Source organism: Salvia hispanica, chromosome 1, assembly GCF_029641045.1.
Source record: "Salvia hispanica isolate PSC_SH4W2 chromosome 1, Shi_PSC_v1, whole genome shotgun sequence".
Lineage (NCBI taxonomy): Eukaryota > Viridiplantae > Streptophyta > Magnoliopsida > Lamiales > Lamiaceae > Salvia > Salvia hispanica.
The window spans coordinates 38,209,939-38,234,245 of NC_142692.1; the positions used below are offsets into that span (position 1 = coordinate 38,209,939).

Sequence of the window (24,307 nt, forward strand, 5' to 3'; positions counted from 1 at the left end):
AGTTACTGTACCGTATAATAACAGAAGCGTAGTGTCAAATAGTTAATAATGTGGATTTAGTGGGAAATAATGTACCAAAAGTGAGAAATAATGCACTAGGTGTAAAAACCTTTCATAACCGCAGTGTTCAAAATAATGCACTAGGTGTAATGAATAATAAAGACAATGGAAAAATCAATACAAAAAACGCATTTTGCAAAAATAAATCAACATTTCATCTTTCCCTTTCGTAGCTCTTTCTCGTTCTCCATCTCTTTAAGCATTGAATTATTTCGAGAGTCATGATGTCCCATCTTGTCGCAAGCCTTACAACGTCGAAAGGGCCCAGAAGCCTCCTTTATAGCCTTTTCTCTCTTCGAAATCAGACGGCTAGCTGAGCTGCTAGCGTGGCCCTTTGTTTTCACAACATCCGGAGGATGGACCTTCTGTCCGACTACCGGCTTCATCTCCGGAGAACATTCGGGTACAACAAACACTGCAAAAAAATCATAACAAAAACAATACGAGGAAACATATACATTACAGTAAAAAGATTGTACATTACTAATCAGATAAAATACATTATACAAAGATATTTGTACATTATATTCATCAGAATACTAAACCCTAGCCGAGATGAGAACTAAACCCTATAGGTGTTACTTACTCCATACTACACCCTAGCCCCAACGATTGATAAACCCTAGGTGAAAGAATTTAAGTTGCGCAAAAAACTTAAACACTGCCAATGTTACCGTATAAAATAACAACAAAAAATGCTCTGAAACATTTACATTACAGTACATACATCGACCATTATTGACTCGATAAATTACATTACACATAGATATTTGTGCATTATGTTTGGCAGTTAAAACTACACCATAGCTTATATGATATCTAAACCCTAGCAGTAACGACTGAAACTCGAGGACTTCGACTACTGTTGAGTTAATTAATTCATACTACACACTAGCCCAAAGGATTGCTTAACCCTACAGGAATAAATTAAACTAGCGCCAAGGATTGCAAAAGAGTCAGATGAAAGAATACTGCTGAAATCGTTTTTTTTTTTAAGATTACAACAACATTTAATACTCAAAACAAGAACAAATTGAATAACCTTCTTCCATTGTTGTAGAACAAGAAAAAAATTCACAAAGGGTCCAACTTTTTCGATTCTTGTAATTCAGGAATTTCTCCAACTTAACGATGCATTCATGACTCGAATCTTCAAGAGAGGTGTCGGAGAATATATTCAATGGAGAAGAAAAGATTTCAGTTTGGAGAGAGAAGAAAGTTTTCATCTAATTCCATGAGAAAAACCGCTGTGATGAATTGATAGAAAAAAACAAGCAAGTTTCCATAACTAACTCCATAGTGTATTCCTAAAAGGCCCTGCACGATTTTTTTATAATATTATAATTAATTCCATGTGGCATTATTTAGGGCCATAAGATCTTGAAATTAAACAGCCGAGATTAAGTTGAACAATTGAACAAAACATGGAAAAAAGATATGAATACATCCCTATATATATATATATATATATATATATATGGTTGCGTTAGTGTGCTAACTAACTTACAGTAATAACTAATAACTTTCAATATTGTGTATTAAAATTATTAACACAAAGACATAATTATATCAATACAACATGTAAATTTAAAATGTCAACACAAAGACATAAGTTTATCACCACAAGAAGATTGATAAATTTATGTCTTTGTGTTGATATTTTTAATATACAAAATTGATATTAGTTATTAATTATTACCGTAACTTAGTTAGTATTTTATCACACACCGTATATATATATATATATATATATATATATATATATATATATATAGAGAGAGAGAGAGAGAGAGAGAGAGAGAGAGTTGTGATCAATATCGAACCCTTCTCAAAGACCGAACTAGAGACCAAATTTGGGCCATTCATTTTTCTTTATCTTATGGTTATGATTAATTTAAAATTAATTTAAAATTTTATTAAATAAAAACGTTTTTAATTTATTTTTTTAAAAAAATTATTTTTTAAAATTATTTTTAAATTTTATTTTAATTATTTTTATTCGATAAAAACTTGCTGGAGTAAATAATGAACTATATTCACTACATAATGAACTAAATGAATGTATGTTATGAAGTAATTTTTCGCATTCATTATATACTGAATTTACTTCAACTGAAAGATAATTATGTCATAACACATTATGAAGTAATAAACTAATAAAATGAAGTAATAAACTAATGAAATGAAGTAGTAAACTAATGAAATGAAGTAGTAAACTAATGAAATGAAGTAATAACATAACTGAATGAAGTAATAAACTAACGAAATGAATAATAGCATGACTGGATGAAGTAATAAACTAACGGAATGAAATACTAAACTAATAGAATGAAGTAATAACATGACTGAATGAAGTGATAAACTAACGGAAAGAAGTAATAACCCTAAACCCAACTGAAAGATAATTATGTCATAACACATTATGAAGTAATAAACTAATGGAATGAAGTAATAACATGACTGAATGAAGTAATAAACTAACGGAATGAAGTAATTAACTAACAGAATGAAGTAATAGCATGAATAAATGAAGTAATAAACTAACTGAATGAAGTAATAGCACGACTGAATGAAGTAATAAGCTAATAACAATAACATGACTGAATGAAGTAATAAACTAACGGAATGCAGTAATAACATGACTGAATGAAGTAATAAACTAACGGAATGAAGTAATAACCCTAAACCCAACTGAAAGATAATTATGTCATAACACATTATGAAGTAATAAACTAATGGAATGAAGTAATAGCATGACTGAATGAAGTAATAGCATGAATAAATGAAGTAATAAACTAATGGAATGAAGTAATAGCACGACTGAATGAAGTAATAAGTTCATAACATACATTCATTTAGTTCATTATGTAGTGAATATAGTTCATTATTTACTCCAACAAGTTTTTATCGAATAAAAAAAATTTAAAATTTTTTTTTTAAAAAATTAAAAAAAAATTAAAAAAAAAACATTTTTATTTAATAAAATATTAAATTAATTATAAATTAATCATAACCATAAGATTAAGAAAAATGAGTGGCCAAGATTCAAGATCATGTGGTCAAGATTCGGTCTCTAGTTCGGTCTTTAAGGGTGGATTTGTGGTTAATAGGACTCTATGCCCGCTCACGCGTTTTCGGCTGCATCTTCTTCTCTCCTCTCTCAAAACTTCTCTCCAAACCTAGTTCATCTTCATATCTTCATCTTCCATCGATCATCTACGGTTCAGAACTTCTGTCTAGTTCAGCATTTAATCGGTAGATTAACCATCTAGATTGAATCCATACATTCAAAATGGTCAATACTCGGAAAACTTCTACCGAAAATTCTGGCCATATTTCTGGTGAAGGTAATACACGCTTTGCAAAGTTCTTACTCTTAGTTTACTTTATCTAATTCCTAACTTCGACTCTGATTTTTGTAAAAATAGTACTAAAATATAGTCGCAAGCAGCCAACTAAATCTGAGACGATCAAACAATCAAATCGGAAGCCGGATGCAGATGCTGGAAAAAAAATTACAGATCCACAAGGTAAAACCTAATTTAGGAATTTGAAATTTTAAAGTGTTTTTGGTTGCTTGAAAATTTGTATATGGCACAAATTCCTGAGGAAGAAGGTATAAAAAATATTTGTTATGAAGTAGTAATTTGATAAAATGAAGTTAAAGCCCTAATATAAAAACTATCTGTTTGTTTGGTTTCTTCATCTTGTCAGATGCTTAATTTGGTTTAGTTTACTCAATTTTATAATGCTCTTGTATGAAACTTGCTATAGAGGTTAAGGGCTGATGATGGTAATGCTTAGCATTTCTGTGCAATGACACAAACACTTGCTAGTTACATTGTTGGCTACTGCAGTAAAATTACATACATTGATCTATAAAATTTAATTACATTGATCTGTAAAGTTTACATACAAGCAGAGATCAGAGATCAATCAGGTTGTCACACGTAGTTATAGATTCATGTCCATCTTATCACACAAATTTATGAATTCATGTTATATTGCACATAATGATCTATTCTTGTTTAGAATGTGTGGCTGGGTATGTTGAGATGAATCTAGTTTCTCCAACATCCAACTGTAGTATGTGCCATCTCTTGCTAAAATGATCTATTACTAAAATGAAGTAATAAAACATTATAATGAAGTAAATGACATTAAAAATGAAGTAACAAAACATTATAACGAAGTAAATTCCTGAGGAAGAAGGTGTAAAAAATATTTGTTATGAAGAATTTGATAAAATGAAGTTAAAGCCCTAATATAAAAACTATCTGTTTGTTTGGTTTCTTCATCTTGTCAGATGCTTAATCTGGTTTAGTTTACTCTATTTTATAATGCTCTTGTATGAAACTTGCTATAGAGGTTAAGGGCTGATGACGATAATGCTTAGCATTTCTATGCAATGACACAAACACTTGCTGGTTACATTGTTGGCTACTACAGTAAAATTACATACATTGATCTGTAAAGTTTACTACTACTACTACTACTACATCACAAGCAGAGATCAGAGATCAATCAGGTTGTCACACGTAGTTATAGATTCATGTCCAGCTTATCACACAAATTTATGAATTCATGTTATATGAAGTGGTCAGTTCTCTGTCCTCGATGGTTTCGCATGTGAAATTGGAGTGTATCCAACTGATCAGGAAGAGATTCCCGATCCAGCTGAGTCGTTGATACGACGACCGAGACCTGACTTCAAACAAATTTCCTCAACCCACTTCTACTGATTAGTATAGCGGAGGTGAAGGTCGAATCCCACGAGGATGGACACGTTTAGATAACTATGGTGACTTTCCTGGGTGTTTGGTTAGCTACCACGCTTGGGTTGAGATTTTACCTAGACAGGAAATAAGGTAGTACTCTAGTGACTAGTAGGCGGAAAAATAACAGACATATGAGAGTGTTCGTGAAAGTAGGGGACAAGGTGTATCAGAGACATATGGAAAGTAGAAAGTTACTAAAAGAGGAAAGTTAGAGAACAAGGTGTATCTGATGGCTGGGGGCTTTCTGACAAGTCTGGATAGTACCTCTGAAAAGTAGGGAACAAAAGTAAAAGGTAACTTAAAAGTAAAAGTGGTTCAACTAAAGTTGATTTTGACGTTTTCTTCTTCACCAAGTATTGACAAAAATCATATGAACACAGACACCATAACTAAACTTCAGATTCATGAATTCAAACTCGAGATCCATCGATTAAAATGCTTAAACTTGAATTAAACGGTAAACTGCAACTTTTACTTCTACTGACTGACATGCAAGGTGGTAATCACGGCGCGGAAAAGAAACTCATGCACGAAAACTTGACTAACTTAGCTACAACTTCAAATCAACAACTCCCGAATAGAAAACACTTAGAAATTGAAAGCAATAACTAAATCTAACTTCCCTAGGCAGAATGAAGCAAACTCAAACCAAAGTGACATGCGAAATAGGAACTTCATAATGTAAAAGCTGGAAATTAACAAGGTACTTCAAAAGAGCAACAACGATGAGTGTTTGCAAATAACTAGCAATGAACAAAAGTGAACTTTAAACTAAGAAAGCGATTAAGATTGTTTGTGCCACTCCGGGCGATGATACTACTATACTACTGCGATAACTGGCTGGAAAGGCGAACTGATGACTTCTCCGGCAGACTCTTGGACGTCAAGTGACCATAGCTGTGGCGAGGAACGAGAGGTAAGATAATGCTGAAGGATGGATCTTCTAGAGAGAATTCTACTAAGTGTGATTGTCAAACTCCGAACCGAACTTCTTCGCTCTCTCCAAATGGCTTCTTTTATAGGGAGGCTTGCCCTTGCTTTTAGGGTAGACTTCTCCCGCACTTTGACCTTTTTGCCCTTGTAAAATAATCATCCCAGCTATCCTCCTTCTCCATCTCGAGCCTTTTCTCTGGCATGCATTCTGGTCAGAATCGCACCCTTCTAGTGCCCTTTTCACTTGCGTCACACGAATCGTCACCTACTGACTTGGATCCTTCAATCCTGCACACTTAAGCAACTGTTTTGCAGATAATACATGTATTTCACGACATACTGACCAGTAACCAAGGCTTAGAATACGACTTATCATTATATTGCATATAATGATCTATTCTTGTTTAGAATGTGTGGTTGGGTATGTTGAGATGCATCTAGTTTCTCCAACATCCAACTGTAGCATGTGCCATCTCTTGCTAAAATGATCTATTACTAAAATGAAGTAATAAAACATTATAATGAAGTAAATAACACTAAAAATGAAGTAACAAAACATTATAATGAAGTAACATCTTTAACTGATGTGTTGTTTGGACATTAAAATAAACTACATATTCTTTTTGATGAAGTAGTAAATTGATATAATGAAGTTGGTTGTGTTTTTAATGAAGTAATATAAAGTGAAAATCACATTAAATGAAGTAACATAGTATTCTAAGTGAACTATATGTTGTAAATTTATTCTGTATTCTTATGTATAGGTGAAAATTCCTCTCAAAAGAAGAAGAATGCAAGAATTTCTTTAGACATTGATAAGGCTAATTTCATGCATCGGTTATATGGTGAAAAGCGTTACAATTTGCTGGGTCTAACATGTTTCCTAAGCCAGGTGTGTGATAAAATCGCTAGATCGAGGGAATGCCGAAGGAAACGGTCTAGCAAAGGAATGAAGTGAAGTGAGCAGAATTCAAAGGAAAAGAAGGCGTGACGGAGGGAGTCAGTAGCTGAGGGCAACAAAGTCTATCTATACCTTGCTGGGCCCCACTCCAACGCCTATAAATAGAAGAGCATGCAACGCATAAAATATCACTTTTCACTCTCTTTTAGCTCACACACATAACACACACTTGGGAATGGGAGATCTGGGGTAGTTCGGGTTACGAAAGGGTTCATTTCTTTAGAAAGTCTCAGTTGCAACACCGTCCGCGTGTGGACGAAGATACAATCTCTTTTAATTTCAGTTGTTTTGCACTTTTGCGGTCGAACTTCACTTTCGGGAGTCGACTTGGCTGTTGATGTTACTTGTTATCTTTTCGCTTCTGTTGGTTTGCGTTTAGTTGTGATATTTCAAGTTGATTTACGTAGATCTTGCTGCTGAGAGTTTATTTTAACAAGTTTTATGTCGATCTCTGTTTTATTTTGATGTTGTGGTACTCGTTCTGGGAATTTGGTGATAGATCTGTGGTTTGTTGATTTATTGGAGGTTGTTGTTTGAGTCTGAAGTGATGAAGTGTTTCTGTTGGTTGGAATTTGTGTTGGACGCTTGGATCCGGAGTGGATTTAGCGTCTGAGGTTGGATCCGAAGTGAGGAAGGGAAATTGTTGGATGGATTTGAGTTTTCTACTTGTTTCCTGTTTTACTTCGTCTAGCATCTGTAGATTCGTTTAGTTCTTCGTTGTTATGCATCAATTTGATTTAGATTTAGTTTGCTCTGCTCTGATTTCGTTCATGTTGTTTTTCTTATGAGTTTTTACGCAATTTGGTTGAAGAAGATGATGTCGCTGTTAGTTAGTACCTGAGTTAGTTATTCTGCCAGCTTTTCGTCCGTACCCTGCTTTTTCAGTCATGGTCCCCACAGTCAGTTTGTTTCCTAGGTCTAGGTAATTAGAGTAGTTTTCTTAGATCTGGTAATTGAGCAGTTAATTTTCTTTGCAACGTTCTCTTGTTCCTTCGCCTAAGTCTAGCTATTAGCGTAGTAGTTTTAAAATTCCCAAGTCAAGTTTAATTTGTTTTCCTCAACCCAAAAAAAATGCGTGGCAGCAGCCAACACCAAAAACAAGCCCAAATCCTTGAACATGATTATTACGCATCCTTCTCTGTGGGAACGATCCCTACTTCCCTATACTAGGTTTAGTAAAGTGGTTGAGGGTTTTTGAAAGAGTGCTCTGTGTGTCTGACGACCAGGACTTCCTACGACCAACGAGTTCCTAGACCGCGTGATCTAGTGGATTTGCTGTTGATGTTGGACTTATGCAAAACTTAAGAGTTAATCTAACGGAGAAGGTAAAATAACAATTTGAGAAGTATACATCTTAAATAATGAAGTATCTTGTCCGTGAAATGGATCATTTTCTGAACCACTACCAGGATTTGAATAAACCGTGTGTTGATCAACATAGATCCAATGTGAGATTTCATAAAGATGATGGAACCAAGGTACAAATCTAATTTACATAATTAAAAATATTTATCCCCCTACTACACACAACATAAAAGCATTGAAATGATCCTTTTCCTTTATTGATCTATGTTTATGAATGTCATACTCAAACAGCAGTGCATACTTTGTACTTCATTATATTTACAATTTAGTTCATTATGTAGAATATTAATGTGGATGCGGAAATTCAGTCAATGTTAATGCTTATAAGGATATAGACATGGATGATGATTTCATGGAAAGTTATTTGGTTGGTAAGTCAGTGTCAACTGAGCTCATTGTTTACAACGCCAACAAGGTAAGCTTGTGCAAAGTCATAGATAATTTGAAGTTTGTTCTTAATATGATGAAGCTATAATAATTGATTTATTTATTGCAGACAATAGATCAAAACTTTGAAGGAACGGATGGATGTACGTACTAGAAATGAGAAAACTGTGTCTCATGCATTGAGATCTCCATTCAATGAACGACCAGTTAAGATTACAAACAAGCTCAGTAAAGATGAAAACGAATCATATTACTGGATTCTTACAACACATAAACCAGAAAAGTATGATTTCTAAATTGTTTTCTAACAATGTATCACATTATTTTTACTAGTATGTGAAATTCTAACATATATTAAAAAATATGCAGACTTGAACTTGTTTATGACGATGACGTTGTAAAAGTTACAAAGATGGAAATGTGTTCCTTGATACCTCGGAAATTAATTGTTGTTGGCGTTATAGATGCATGGGCTTCCTACCTCAACAATATGGAAGAATTCCGTTCACTGTACTCATCAAGACGACTATTTTTCACCACTTATCCATGTGTAAGTACAAATTATTTAAATTAAGTAATATTAATTGTTGTGAAAATCCTAACTATGTTAATATACAGTTGTATACGATTGTTACAAAACCTCAAAACATGGATGTCAGCAAAATCATTGCAAACTTCTGCAGTAACTTGGATAGACAGGTGAAGGAAATACCGAATTTCAAATGGGAACATGTGGACACGGTACAGGCATCATTCTGAAGTATCTTAATTTTTTATGAAGTAGTAATTTGAAAAAATGAAGTTAAAGCTATACTGTATAAACCTATGAAGTAGTTAATTGCCAAAATGAATTAATAAAACTTAATAGTGAAGCAATAGACTCTAAATATGAACTATCTATTTTTATTGTTTTGTATGGGTTTAGGATTTTAGGAATAAACTCAGTTGCTGTGTTGTTTCATATTCTTCAGATTTTTAATAATACTTTATTCTCCCAGTTTTTTACTTCATTCGTGTGATCTTTTACTTCATTACATAGGTCTTTTTCCCCATATGTGCGAATGAGCATTATTATGGTATTTACTTTTGCTTCAAAAGCAATGGCGACGACACTTATAGTGACATTCCAGAGACGCTGGTTTGTATTCTTCACATATGATTTAATTTTATTACACTTACATATGATACTGATTCACTTGGATTTTACATGATTTTAGAGGGTAGTTTTACTTGGTTTTGATCATATATTGTGTACTTTGAGACATGGTTATAGCTACTTCTCTATTATGTTGGTATTTTGACCATTTTGTGAAGAATGTGTAGAAAAATGTACAAAATATGTGGATGTGCAGCTTTTCAATGTTCGAGACAGCTTATCTGGAGATTTTGAAGTCCGATTCGCATGTAATGCATACCATTCTCTTCGTCTTCGAAAGAGCTTCGCGTGGATATCTTAAAAGTCTCAATCGGAGTTCGGTAGAAGAAGTTATGGCCGTTTTACCAAGACTGCGCAGTGCAGTGACATAGCTGGCGACCCGCCAGGTTCGCATGCAAACGAACCTGGCGACCCGCCAGCAATCCACGAAAAAAACGCCGTAAGCAGCTGGCGACTCGCCAGCTTCGACGCACACCCAACCTGGCGACCCGCCAGCTTCGTCGGACAGCTTATTTCGGGCCCAAAGTCAACCCTAGGTATATATATGCCTAGGAAACGCCTCCAAACACAACTTACACGCCTCCTACCCCAAAAATACTACTTTTTCACCTAGGAAGAAGAGAAGAACGAGCAGAGGACGAGTATTCATCGCAAGATTGAAGACGCGGCCTCCAATCCGCCCAATCCAATTCTAGGAGTTTCTACTTTTAGTTTTATTCTTGTTCAAACAATGTTTTTGAATATTTCTTTGACTTTTGTGTTGAACATGAGTAGCTAAATCCTTCGTAGCGGGGGAGATACAATGATTCTTATGTTTAATTGATTTCCTTTTTCTATGCCTTGGCTCATGTGGTTATTTTGATTTCTTCTGTGCTTATACGTTTATTTGACTGATCACCTTATAAATGCATGTGGATTTTACTACAAGAACTGAGAAGTGAGTAGTTTAATTTGAAAGAGAAGAAATTGACGTCTTTGCCAATATAATCGAGAGATTTGAGCCTTTGAATGAAGCTAAGTATCTTAGGAGCTATTAGGAGTTGTTGCCTTAGTTCTAGGAAGGAGACTTCGGTTCTAGGTAGCAATCTACAAATTATATGCTTTGAGAAAAGATATAGTTTTACCTTAGTGTTAGCTTAATAACCCTTTGTTGGCATAGTTAGGAAGTTAGTTGAGCATAGGATAGTTGTTATCGATCCTGTAGGATTCTACCCTTCGCATCTTTGATCTACATCCGTTTTCTTATTTGCTTTAATTCTCTAGTTGTTTTTAATTGTTTTTACCTTGCTTTTAAATAGATTTAGAAAAACCAAAATTCCAATTCATCTAGATAGTAGTTGAGGTTGGTTCGTGGTAATTAGGTTGACACTCATTGTCTCTGTGGATACGATACTCTTTGCTTACTATTTGCTACATTAGCCCCGTACACTTGCGGGTATACTTGTGTTAAAAATAAGTTGAGTCAAGTTTTTTGGCGCCGTTGCTTCAAAAGAAATGGAATTGTTGTACTAGATAACTCTGAAAATGGCGACGACAATGATCTCACAACCAATTATAGTGACATTCCAGAGACGCTGGTTTGTATTCTTCACATATGATTTAATTTTATTACACTTACATATGATACACAACAAAAAATAACATATATTTTATTATACATGCAGAGATCATATTTTTGTCTTCCTCACCAACATTGGTCTTCACAAACAGTGCAAGACAATATCCAATGCTAAAATACAAAGATTCAAAATGTCATGGAGAACTTATGAAAATGTTGAAGACTGTGGAGTATTTCTAATGCGCCACATGGAAACATACAAGGGTGAGCGCGAAGCTTGCTGGAACCGTGGCTTAAAAAAATCAAGTTCGGGTGTGCTCCAGAGCTTGAGGGCCAAATATTGCTCAGCATTGATGTTAACAAATAACAGCCATACAAGCTTCAACAACAAAAGCATACTATGAGGAGGAAAGCAATAGCCATGTAATAGATGTTGAGAAAATGATTGCAGCATATTTAAAGAAAAAATGAATATTTTAGCAGATTAAGTTTTGAAATATACATAGATATGTTTTGAGCAATTCAAAATAAAGTACTTCGCTTATTAATGTTGTTCTATATTAGATTTAAATGTCGCATTGGATAATAGATATAGTTCATTGGGTAGCTAATTTGTAGAATGAAGTAATAAATTATAATAATGAAGTGGAAATCTATAATAATGAAGTATCAAACTTTTATTATGAAGTATCTATTTACTGCGTTGTATGGGTTTATGGTTTAAATTTAACTGCTGTGTTATTTGCACATATAAATGAACTAAATATTCTATTTAATGATATAATAACCTCATATCAATTAATAAGCTAATGATCTGTTTTCATAAAAAGTTTAAACTAATTCAAATTCAAAGTGTAAATGAAATAAGAAACTACGGGTCTGAAGTTCTGAACTTAAAAAATGAAGAACAAAACATATCCCACTGAAGTAATAAATGACGGAACATAACTACTGTTACAGAACAAAACAACAAGCCTCAACATTGTTGTTTCCTCTTCTTCTTCTTCTTCTTCTTCTTCTTCTTCTTCTTCTTCTTCTTCTTCTTCTTCTTCAACTCTTGTATCTTGTCACAATTCCTTGAATCATGCTGACCAATCTCGCCACATTTGCCACATTTCTGACCAGGCTTCGACAACTCTCTTATTTCTCTCTCAAGGCGTGAAAGACGTCGATTAGAACCCTTGGTGCTGACAACATCAAGTGGATGAACTTCTATTTCACTAGGAACTTCTGAGCCATATTCTCAATCATCTGTCTCTTTTCACTTATAGACAATACATTTTCCTCACCAAGTACTTCTTTTTTCCCTTCAGCCATAATTGTCACGACCGCACTTTCTAAGGATAGAAAGCCCGGTTGATCGTGACTAGGGGAGGATGAAAGAAGCGGGGAAGAAAGGGGAAAACTGTGGCACAACTGAACTTGAACTGAAATAACTTGGAATATATATATAAATCAGAGTGCATGGTACAAGAGAATGAAATCTCGACTTTTACATTGCAGCGGAAGAGTCAAGAGCAGATGACATCGTGTATGGAGACACGACGCATCCAAGTACTATTCTATCGAAGGATCTTCATCGTCTATGCTCAACACCGCCCGCCGTCATCACTGCTCAACCTGCATATTTTTAAAACATATGCAGGGCTGAGTACTCGGTGTACTCAGTGGACACGTGCCGAAATATTTTTTTACTAAAAACTGATTTTGTCAAGTCACCCCTAAGTAAACTCGGGATTTTAAGTGAAAGATCCGAGAACACTAAATCATTTTCTTGTCATTATCAAAAGTGATCTGCTGTTCTATTTTCCTGGAACTTATGTCATATCTGAACTAACTCCTGGTGAAACGAAGTCACAAACTCCTGGTAAAACGAATTCACAACTCCTGGTGAAATGAATTCACAAACTCCTGGTGAAACTAATTCACAACTCCTGGTGAAATAAATTCACAAACTCCTGGTGAAACGAATTCACAACTCCTGGTGAAACTAATTCACAAACTCCTGGTGAAATAAATTCACAAACTCCTGGTGAAACGAATTCACAACTCCTGGTGAAACTAATTCACAAACTCTTGGTGAAACGAATTCACAACTCCTGGTGAAACTAATTCACAAACTCTTGGTGAAACGAATTCACAACTCCTGGTGAAACTAATTCACAAACTCCTGGTCTAGTAGGGACATCGCCCTTGCTAGACAATCAGATAGGCAAAGTTCAAAACAAAACATGGCTTGACATAACTTTCAAAAACTTCATTTCCTCATAAACATTTTCGACTAAACTCATTTCTATCGGTCAAAGCCGAACAAATTATCAACGAAGGCTGACAGTTCACAAGCACCCGTAAAGCAACACATAATGTCACATAACTAAATAACATCATTTTCACTTGATGTAAATAGCACTCATCATAAATTATTGTTCATGAAACTGTAAATGTAAACTGTACTTTTCATATCACCTTGGCACTCTTCATAAAAACCCACGTAAAATACTTCTCGTAAAAACTGTAACTTTAACAGAAAGCCCACCTCGTTCGCTTAAAACTCCTTAAATTGATTTTTCCTCACTCCGCCTCTACTCGCAGAGATAGCCTTTTGAAAGCAAACAACGTACTAATAAGACTCAAGAAGTTCTCATACTTATAGGAATGCATGCCCCTAATTAATTCTCTTATCCTTCGTTCACTTCTAGGAAATTTTTTTAGAAACTTGCATATTAATTAAATCGGGAAATTTAATTAATAACACTTCTTTATTAAACTTAATTATTTTCGTGGCTCGAGAACGTCGTCTCTCTTTCCTCCTATTTCCTTAGCAGTCGTCCGAAGCATCGCGGGGCGACGCCGGTCGGCCCTTCGCATCTCGCAGTTAAATATCTTCCATCTTCAGAAACTTAGCAAATTATTCGGGAATTAATCAATTGAGCTCCAACTCAAGTCCTTAAATTAATCCCGTCCAAAAAATAACTTCTTAAGTCCAAAATTAAGAGTTCTCGGCCCAAACAGTAAATCCATTGGCCGACTAATTAAATATAAATCCCTCAATTAAAACTAGAGTCCAATATTTTATAATCTCTAGGCCCAAATCTCCCTTTTATTTAAATACTTACGGCCCAAACTTAATTAAATAGGGACCCAACAACAATCATTTCTTTGGCCCAACCTCTTAATCAATTACTAAGGCCCAAACATAATATTACAAAGTCCAAATCTAGACTCCCTTCCATCCATCGGTCAAACTCTCTCTTTCTCTCCTACATTTCTCAAAATCAAGAATTGGGGAAAACCAGATCGGAGAAGAAATGGCGGTGCCTCCTCCACTCTCCGCCCCGCGACCTCTCCGGCGAATCGCCATCTCCGGCGTTGACGGAGCTCCTTCCTTCTTCTCCTAAAACCCTTTCTCTTCTCATCATTTAACCCCACAGTAAATCCCCAAATTAAAATCATATCGAGGCCCGGCGGCGTCTCCTCCTCGTGCTCGCTGCTGCTCCGGTCGGCGCTTCCTCTGCGTCGCCGGCAGCGCATAGCACGCACCGCCGCTGCTCCATCGTCTTCTCTTCCTCGGCGGAATCGCGCCTCACCTGCGTCGCCGGGCGAACTCGCCTCAGCGTTCTCCGACGAGCGCTCTCCTTCCAGCGCTGGCGTCCTCGGCAAACCCAGCAGTAGAGAGGAGGCATCGCCTCCTTCTCTCTCTCTCAGCCGCGGCCTGCAGCTGCTCCGCGGAAATTTTTGGACTCCGTCGACGCTCGCTCGTCGCCCGGCAGCCCCTCCGCCTAAGCTAAGCTTCCTCCCCTTCCCCTTCTACTCAATTTCTACAATAAAAACAAAGCTTTGGGGGCTCTCTAGTGCTTATTGATTCGAAACTTGGTTGTACTTAATCACTGGAAGGAGCTTGTTATTGTTTTTGCTACACTTAGTCTTGTTTCTATGATTGTCATACTTGTGGTTTACTGATTTGGGAGTATCTCATACTTGACTAAGCATTGGTACCCTCTGTTAATGTTTGGTTCTTTATGCTTGCTACTGTTATGAATATTCTATTGTTCTTCTAAGAATCTAAGTTATTGGCTATCTATTGTGGTTGATCTACATGATGCGATGGAGATGGTTGTTGAGGTTGTTACCTCACTTTGATGAATCCTCTCGGATGGGACCGATGTCCAGCCTCAAAATCTCCTCCTTGCTCCTCCTCCCTCCCTTGCTATATTCCTTGACTTATTTGGTGAAATTATAGTGTTGAGAATGAGGGGAGGAGAAGGAGATTGGGGCTGCTTATATAGGCTTCCATTTTGGCAGTTTGTGCTTGAGACTTGGAGGCAAAGGCTCCTATTTTGGGGCTGCCAGCTCTACCTCTTTTGAGCTTCATGTTCATGTTATTCTTACTACTTTGGTGTATGTGTGGCTGTCTCTCTCTTGGCTGTTTCCTCAGCCTTGATCGATGGGAAAACTAGAATCTTGCTCATGTCTATATTGGGCTTGTGTAGAGGCTCATTCTACTATGCTCTCTTTTCTTGGTTCCTTTTTTATGCTAGTTGAGAATGTGCCAAAAATGGCTGACCTCAGGCTCTATACTACAGCCTCTACCTTGCCTACTACTTCTCTTTCCTAATTAAGCTTGTGTCTCCCTTCCTTTTTATTTGTGAGTCATCTTCTAACCCCATTCTTGTGCTAATTTGCAGGTACCATAGCTGGAAATTTGGAGTCTTGTGGCTGAAGAAATCGAGAAGGATGGGGGAAAGAAGAAGAGAGAATCTTATCCCCACTATGTCTGCATTCTCATTCTTACTCCTAGCTTGGAGCCAAAGTCTTAGGTCTTGAGACCATTAGGATAGTAGTAGTTGTCACTATTCATTCTTGTACCAAATAAAGATGTATGTACTTAAATACTTTATTCTCAATTACATCCCATGCATTTCTATTTCTCCAAGCATTTTTCCAATAAGAATATCTCTTCTACTTTTAAAATTGAAGTAGAAATTTCCTTGCACTTTAATTGCAATCGTCTTTTCGCCCAAATTTTTTTTATACTCTAAAATTAGTGCACGAAAACTCGGGGTGTTACAATAATATTTCTAAATGCACGAATTTTACCACCATCTCCCTCAATAAGCCGTGCGATATCATAAAAATCTGCATGCATATCCATGTATTCCTGCTTCGTCTCATCCACAACAATAAATGATTCAATATTATCATCAAAACCAAAATGCACAGGCTTGACAAATTTAGATTTCAACCAGCGTCCTCCATGTAAGTCATCAGGGACTAACTTCAATTTTTTGTTTCTCAAGACCCAAAATATGTGACTGCAAACGAGCCCAAGCCTCTCAAACATCTTACAACCACATGCATATGAATCACAAGAAATTGAGTATGAAACTGTCTAGTTCTTTGAGAACTTATCATTCACCACATAAATCTCATTCTCACCAACGGTAGACACTGTCACCATAGTGACATTATCGACTGCTTCCTCAATCTCACTCTGAATTAGTTTGAAACCACTGTCACTATAAATTGTCGATGCATGCTTCTCAAGAGCCGAATTTGTTTCCAAAGTTGGAATTGTGTTAAAATCCAAGTATTCAAGCCTATTATTGTTGCTCCTTTGGCCATCCAGTGCATTGTTGTAATACATAAGAAATTCAACAAGATTAAATCGAGATTTGGAGTACCCTTGAAGAATATGTTCTGAGATTCAGATATAGATGTGGTCTTTATCAGTGAACTCATTGGAAAATCCCTAAAATATGCAGGAATCTATAGTTCATCAAGTAATTAAAATACTTCATTTAAAGGCAAATATATTTCAGCAGACAGAAAATATGTTTCTAAAGGAGGATACGTACCCAATATTTTCGTGAGTCAAACATAGAGGAAAAGCACTCATTGTCCTTAAGCCCATATTTTTCCATTACATTATTCCAGGATTCTTCAAATTCTTCAGGCTCTATCAACTCAAACCAAACACAACTGTTTAACTCCTTTTTCAAATCTTCATTGCCAAGTTGACTCTTTGGTAACTTTTCCACAACTTTAAACATGATGTGCCACATGCACCATCGATGTATTGTATCAACAAGGACTCTTTCCACAGCAACCTTCATTCCCAAATCCTGATCAGTAATGATCAATTTTGGTGCAGAACCCATGCATTTGACAAAACGTTCAAACAACCATGAGAAAGAATCGACATTTTCCTTAGATAATAAGCCTGCACCAAATGTTACAGGTCTTACATGGTTGTCTTTTCCTGTGAACGGTGCAAATATCATGCAGTACCTGCATTAAATCGATTCATCAAAAAGATCCAGTAAATGTTATGCAGTACATGCATTATAAGTTAGTTCATTCTGTTAGGCAAATACTTCATCTTGTTGTAGTTTTACTACATTCAACTAAGAATTCTAAATACTTACTCCTCACATCATTCCAGTAGACTATTAATTCATTATAGACAGTTACTAGTACCTTCTGTTAAGTTATTGCATTAATACAGTAAATGTTTTATGCATATGCAAGTTGATCACATCAATAATCATTTTACTATAAACAACATACTTCATACTTGTTAGTTGAATAGGTTGTGTCAAACGATATTATATCACCGTAGAGATGGAAATTTTTCTTAGCAATGGGATCACACCAGAAAAGACGAGTGAGCCTATCTTTGGAGTTCACCTCAAAATCATAAGTGAATGCCGAACAATTCTCCTTCTTTCGGCTCATTTCATTAAGTATCATCTGTGCATCTGCCCACTAGTAAATGCTCTCAAGTCGCGCCTATAGTTTCGAACTTCTACAACCGTACACCCAACATAATCCAGCCCACCAAGAACCTCATTCAGCAACTTAAAAGTTGAAAAGGCTAATTTCATGCATCGGTTAAGTGGTGAAAAACACTATATTTTACTGGGTCTAACACAGTTTTTAAGCCAGGTGTGTGACAGAATCACTAGATCCAGGAGAAGCTGGAGGAAACGGACTAGCGAAGGAATGAAGGAAAAGTGAGCAGAATTGAAGGAAAAGGAGGCTAGAAGAAGGGAGTCAATAGCTGAGAGCAACAATGACTATCTATACCTCGTTGGGCCCCACTTCAACGCCTATAAATAAAGGAGCATGCAACACACAAAGGAGGATACACAATTTCGCTCTTAGCTCACACACAACACACACACTTGGGAAATGGGAGTTCTGGGGTAGTTTAGGGTTTTAATGGTCTCATCTTCAGAGAAAGTCCGTCGTAACACCGTCCGCGTGAAGGACGAAGATACAATCTATTTACTTTTGTTTTTTTTATGCACTTTATTTCGTTCGAACTTCACTTTTGGAAGTCGATTTGGTTGTTGCTGTTACTGATTATCTATGCATTCCTTTAGTTTCTGTTATATTGGTGTTATCTCGTGTTGATCTACGTTGATCCTGATGTTTGAAGTTTTACTTCGGCAAGTTGCATGTTAATCTCTGTTTTTGTCACTTTGGTGCTTGATCTGGGGAATTTGGCTGTAGATCTGTGTTGTTGTTGTTGATCGGAGGTTGTTTGGTGATTTTGTAGTTATGGAATGTTTTTGGCCGGAGTTTGTGTCGGATGCTTGGATCCGAAGTGGATTTAGCATTCGAGGTTGGATCTGAACAGGGGATTCAAGTTGTGCATGGAATTTTGAGTTTTCTACTTCCTTTCTGTTTTACTTCGTCTAGTAGCCGTAGATCTGTTTAGTTCCTAATTGTTCTTCGTTAAATTGTTAAAATCCAGTCTGCTCTGTTTTCCGATTACGCTTTGTACCTGTTTCTTCTGAGTTTTTGTGCAATTTGAATTGGAGAAGATGATGTCGCTGTTAGTTAGTACTTTAGTTAGTTGTTTTTTCCAGCTTTTCGTCTGTACTTTGCTTTTTCAGCCATGGTCCCCACTGTCAGTTTATTTCCCAAGTCGAGGTAATTTAGAATAGTTTCTTAGATCTAGTGATTGTCTCGATTTCAATTTACCTGCATGATTTCTGTTCTGCCTAGATCTATCTGTTAGCGTAGCAGATCTCAATTCCAAGTTTAGTCTAATATCCTCAACCCAAAAAAATGCGTGGCAGCAGCCAACCCAAAAACAATTTCCAAATCCTTGAGCATGTTCATTACGCATCCATCTATGTGGGATCGATCCCTACTTCCCTGTGCTAAGTTTTAGTATAAGTGGTTGAGGGTTTTTGAAGAAGTATTCTGTGTGTTCGACGACCGAGATTTTCCAACGACCAGTGAGTTCCTAGACCCTGTGATCTAGTGGATTTGCTGGACCTAGGAAACTTGTTATTCTTTTTTGTGCACACAGTCTAAACAAAAAAAACAGCATCTTCAAATGGCGCCGTTGCCGGGGAAGGATGGCGTTTATTGTTATTGCGTTTGAGGATTTGGTGTAAATAGTTTAATTTCTGTTATTTTGTTTTCCTTGACAGTTTATGAACACGGGCTTCCATTCTGGAAGTTGGGCTAGTTCATCTGGGTCAAGGAGCGACCGATACAAGTGGCAAGTCAAAGAGTCTACGTCCACTATCACCACCAGATCAGGTTTAAGGACGGTGGACCCATTTCCGTTCGAATCAGAAAGTGAGAAGGAGTGGAATTCGTCAGGAGAAGAAGACCCGAAGTCGTCAACAGAAACAGAGCATTCCGAGACTGAGGAGGAGGAAGACCCAAATATGGCTCATTTAGTAGATCCCGATCCGGAGATAGGGTCACTCACCGCACATCTCGACGGTGAACCTGCCCATGCTATAGTCTCAAACCCGCGACGGAGGTCTATTGATATCAAGACAAATGTGCTCGAAGTTTTGCCCACATTCTCTGGACGAAGGAACGAATGTCCTTACGAATTCTTGAACGAGTTTAGTAAGCTGTGTAGCATTCAAAAGCGCCCCAACGAGGTGACTGAGGAGGACTACCGTTTGCGTGCAGTCCCATTTTCCCTCAAGGGAGAGGCTAATACTTGGCTGCTGAGGCTTCCACCAGACTCGATTAACACATGGAAAGATTTCAAGCTGGAGTTCTTGGATTATTTTTTCCCTTCCAACAAGATCAATGCCTTGAAGAAGGAGATTCAGGAGTGCAAGCAGGAATATGATGAGTCTCTGAGTTCTTATTGGACCCGGTTCAAGAGACTGTTGGATGCTTGTCCGAACCACAGGATGATTGAAGCGGAGACTTACTATCTGTTTTACGAAGGAGCAAACCCTGAGTCAAAGGACTTGATGAATTCCTCGAGCGGGGGAAATTTTACCAAGAATAAAGCAAGTGAAGCCAGAGAGACTTTGGGAAGGCTGATTGAGGCAAAGAAGGCCTATGATAACCCGCGAAGCATATTGAGGAGGGGGTCAGCCAATGCAGTAACGAAACAAGATGACAAGAAGGTGGAAGACAGGATAGATAAATTGGAGAAAGCACTGCTGAATCCAATTGAGAAATACAAGCCTCATGCTCCAGCAGAAAATGAGAAACCCCCTGGTTCAGAGGAAAGACAACTTCAGCCTTATTACAGTCAGCCTTGTGAAGGGGAATGCCAAGCCCAAGCAAATTCGATGGGAGCTGGAATCCAGATGGAAGTTGGAACCAAGGAAGACAGAGGGATGCCCCATGAAGGACTCACCCCAATTTTAGATGGACTGACAACGATCAAAGTTAGCCACCTCCACTGCAGATCACGAATTATTCACACCCTCCGGAGAGGCAGTCCATCTGGTCAGGAAAAGGTCAAGAGGGGCAATTGCAACTGGGGTACAGGAATCAAGACCATACTAATTGGGGAAATAGGAATCAGAACAACCCAGGGAGCTCTTATGTGCCACCTCACCAGAGAAATAACCAGGGGAACTATCAGAATTCCCAACCGAATCATCAAGGGAAACAAGGGTCTAGCAATCAGTACAACAACCATCAAGGAAATCAAGGGAACTATCGGCAGAACCAGGGGCAGAACCTGTTAGAGTTTGTATACTAGAAATCACGTTTCGAGTGATTGAATACTGTAAAACTCTTATTTTATTTTCCAATAAATAAAACAGATTATTTTTGTCATAATGTTGTTATGTTTTACATTTAATGGATGTTAATGCATGTTTAAATGTATAAGTTAACTTAACAAAGTCTAAGTCTTTTGTTTTAGTAGACTGGTTGTGGGCGTCGTCCACTTTAAGGTAATACGGTCAGTTCTAAACAAAGAAAAAGATGAATTTCACAACCTAGATGGAATTTGACTACCCATCGAGAAAGGTTGCAATGTCAGTCCGCATATTTCTAAGCCTTACTGAAATAAGATGACATTGGTGTGGTATAGCACTGAACGGATCTAACAGCAAGACTTGCCTTAGGCTATCTACTGAAAGGCGAGGTCTTGATAAATATTTATTTCTTAATCAATGTAGGTTAGCATTGAGCATGCGGTATTGATTATGCATTGCTTTGACTTATCAAATGGTGCGGGTTTTTCGTAACCCAATTATCCTGATATATTGGGTAGTGGTGATCGATACCTAGCGATGCTAGGATTGCTATTATATTGAATCGTGCACGAGGTGAGTCTCGTTTGATCATGTCCTCAAGAGGAGCGCGAAACGAAGTTTTATTATTCGGAACCTAGCTAGTTGGAGTATGATTACTCTATGAATAATAAATAAGTGTTTCATGCTAAGTCCACTCTTGGAATTAATAAGAAGTTAATTAATTAAGTCAATAGCAGACATTAATTAATTAATGGACATATTAATCTTAAGCACGGGAAATGAAAGATAAACGGAAACCCGGATTACTTATAATTTCAGATTTGGATGGGGAGAGTTCAATATTACTTCTGTAGTGGCTGCTCGTAATATTCCAATTATAACTTATATTAAATTGTGGGTTCAATTTAATTAGTAAAAAGTAAATTGGATGAGCCCATATCCAAAGCCTTCCATAGATCCCTGTCTGGGCCCAAAAGGAACTTAATATAAATAGGAGAATAAAGGAGACAGAATTAACAATTTGTTTTTCTCAAATTTTCGAAAATTTCGAAAACTCCCAGCTGTAGGAGATTTCGAATTTCAGTCCTATTCCAAAAAGGATTTCTTCTGTCTTCTTTATTTAAGTCCTAGTATTCTAGTAAGATCAGCCCACACTGATATTGGAGTACAGTTCGGGAACCAGAGAGAAGATTTGTGGTTTAGTACTCAAAGCATCACGTGGAGAAGTAGCTAGCCATCTTCAATTCTTTGGAGAATTAATTAGGTATTTTTCTGCTCCGTAGAAAAGCATGTTTTAGGTTTTCAATATTCTTAAAGCATGATTAATTCAAGTTATGAGCATGATACATGTGAAAATTACGCGAATAGATTTTGTCTAAATAATCTGCTAAATAGATCTGATTATTATGTGATTTGTTAAGAACGCACGCTTCCGCTGCCAGCACCAGCAATTGGTATCAGAGCCAGTCTTTGGCTCTGATTATTTGGATTTAAATTTCGCGAAATTCATGTATGCATGTCTTAATTGATTACGAAGCATGTTCTTGTGTTTTTATTATTTATGTTTATGCATGTTGAACTCAAGAACATTCGAATCATAGAACTTGAATTATTCGAACGTACTAGATGTGCGATTCGTCGGCGCTTGCGCCGGGACGAATCGCGCTATGATCGATCGAAGAGGGTTGTCAATCGAGTGGGAGCCGAGGATGACGGGCAAGGGGCGACGCGCCGGCGAGAATGGACTCGCGCGCGCCACCGGCCGAACCCGCCAAACCCTAGCCGGCCCCAAATAATGCTCGACGATCGCCGATCAACTTGTGGGAGCCAAGGGTCGTCGGACATGGGGCGACGCGCCAACGAGCAGTGGCTCGTGCGCGACGCCAGCCAAGACCGAGAACCCTAGGCGGCGCCCGTTAGAGATCGACGTCGCGATCCGTTGGCGAAGCCACCGGAAGTCGCAAACCCTAACCCTAACCCTAGCAAAACCCTAACCCTTCGCCCACGTCAGGCGGCGCGCGACCGAGAGCAGCCGCGCCTCGAGCAGCGGTGGCTGGTTCGCGCGAGACCGCCGGAAGAGTGGGAGAACGCCGGAAAGTCGCGGCTCCGGCTGCGCTTTCTGGGTTGACGAGACGGAGGGAGGAACTCGGCGGTTTTTCCGCCGGGAAGAAGGGAGGAGGAAGCGCGCGCCGTCAGGCGCGGATTTCCGGCGGCGGTCGGGCGGCGAATTCGCCGCCCCGGCGAGCGTCTCCGGAGGATATCTTCGTATCTTCGTTGTGTAGATTCGTGCCAACCTCGAATCTCTAGATATTGACGAAAAATTATTTTAATGATTATTTAATTATTTAATTAATAGATATCATTAAAAATAATATTATTTAATGAAATAAAATATTTTGGGAAGATTTCCCTAGATTTTAGGAATATTTGGATTATTTTCTATATCTATGAATATTTTATATCCTAGATGATATAGATAAGAATAATTTAATAGTTTCCTAAATATAATATATCTAGAATCTATAATAAGATAAGATATATGTAAGATTACATTAAATAATATAATTAATATTCTTCCTAATCTTGAACTTGGAAATTATATGAATTTAATTTTTCATGTCTAATTAAGATTATAAATAATGTACTTTATTTTAGATATATCTTATAGTAAGACATGAATAAGAATTAAATTCTAGATTAATAATTTCTATACTAAGACTTTAAAGATTATAAAAGATTTAATTATCCAGCAAATTAAATACCAACAGAATTTAATTAGTCTTAATCTGCCTTAAGGCTAAAGGATAATTAATTAAAACCATAACCCAAATATCTAAGCGATAATTATGAACTAATAGTTTATATATGGTCTCCATCGGTTGGACTGCCAAATTTTGTGAAGCTGATTTTCTAATATTATCGCCACCTACAGAGTAGGGACAATAATCCTACGAAAACAGTAAGTTCATAAGGGCGGACTTCTCAAATAATAAATAGAATGAACTAGAAAGTGATTCCTAATATTATCGCCACCTACAGAGTAGGGACAATAATCCTAAGGAATTGCGAGTTTCAGGGTTCAATCAGAATTTATGAGATAGCTTGATTTTGTTATCAACACAT

The 24,307-nt window shown here is 37.1% G+C and overlaps 1 protein-coding gene across 1 annotated transcript; it reads right to left on the reverse strand.

Moving 5' to 3' along the window:
* Positions 1-206: 206 nt before the first annotated feature.
* Positions 207-17,948, reverse strand: LOC148933748 (protein FAR1-RELATED SEQUENCE 5-like). Its single transcript, XM_089061288.1, has 4 exons — positions 17,773-17,948; positions 17,054-17,486; positions 16,880-16,964; positions 207-475 (listed from the first exon to the last, which is right to left on the reverse strand). The coding sequence occupies exons 1-4, from the start codon at positions 17,946-17,948 to the stop codon at positions 207-209; spliced, it is 963 nt and encodes a 320-aa protein (XP_088917414.1).
* Positions 17,949-24,307: the final 6,359 nt, after the last annotated feature.

Bases quoted from the DNA above. Each gene is read 5' to 3' on its own strand.
- LOC148933748 (XM_089061288.1), bottom strand. From the start codon at position 17,948: ATGATACTTAATGAAATGAGCCGAAAGAAGGAGAATTGTTCGGCATTC. The intron at 17,487-17,772 runs GTATGAAGTATG...GATTTAATGCAG, and splicing joins ACAACCTATTCAACTAACAA to GTACTGCATGATATTTGCAC. The intron at 476-16,879 runs GTACTCCAAATC...ATTTTTTTGCAG, and splicing joins TCAGAACATATTCTTCAAGG to TGTTTGTTGTACCCGAATGT.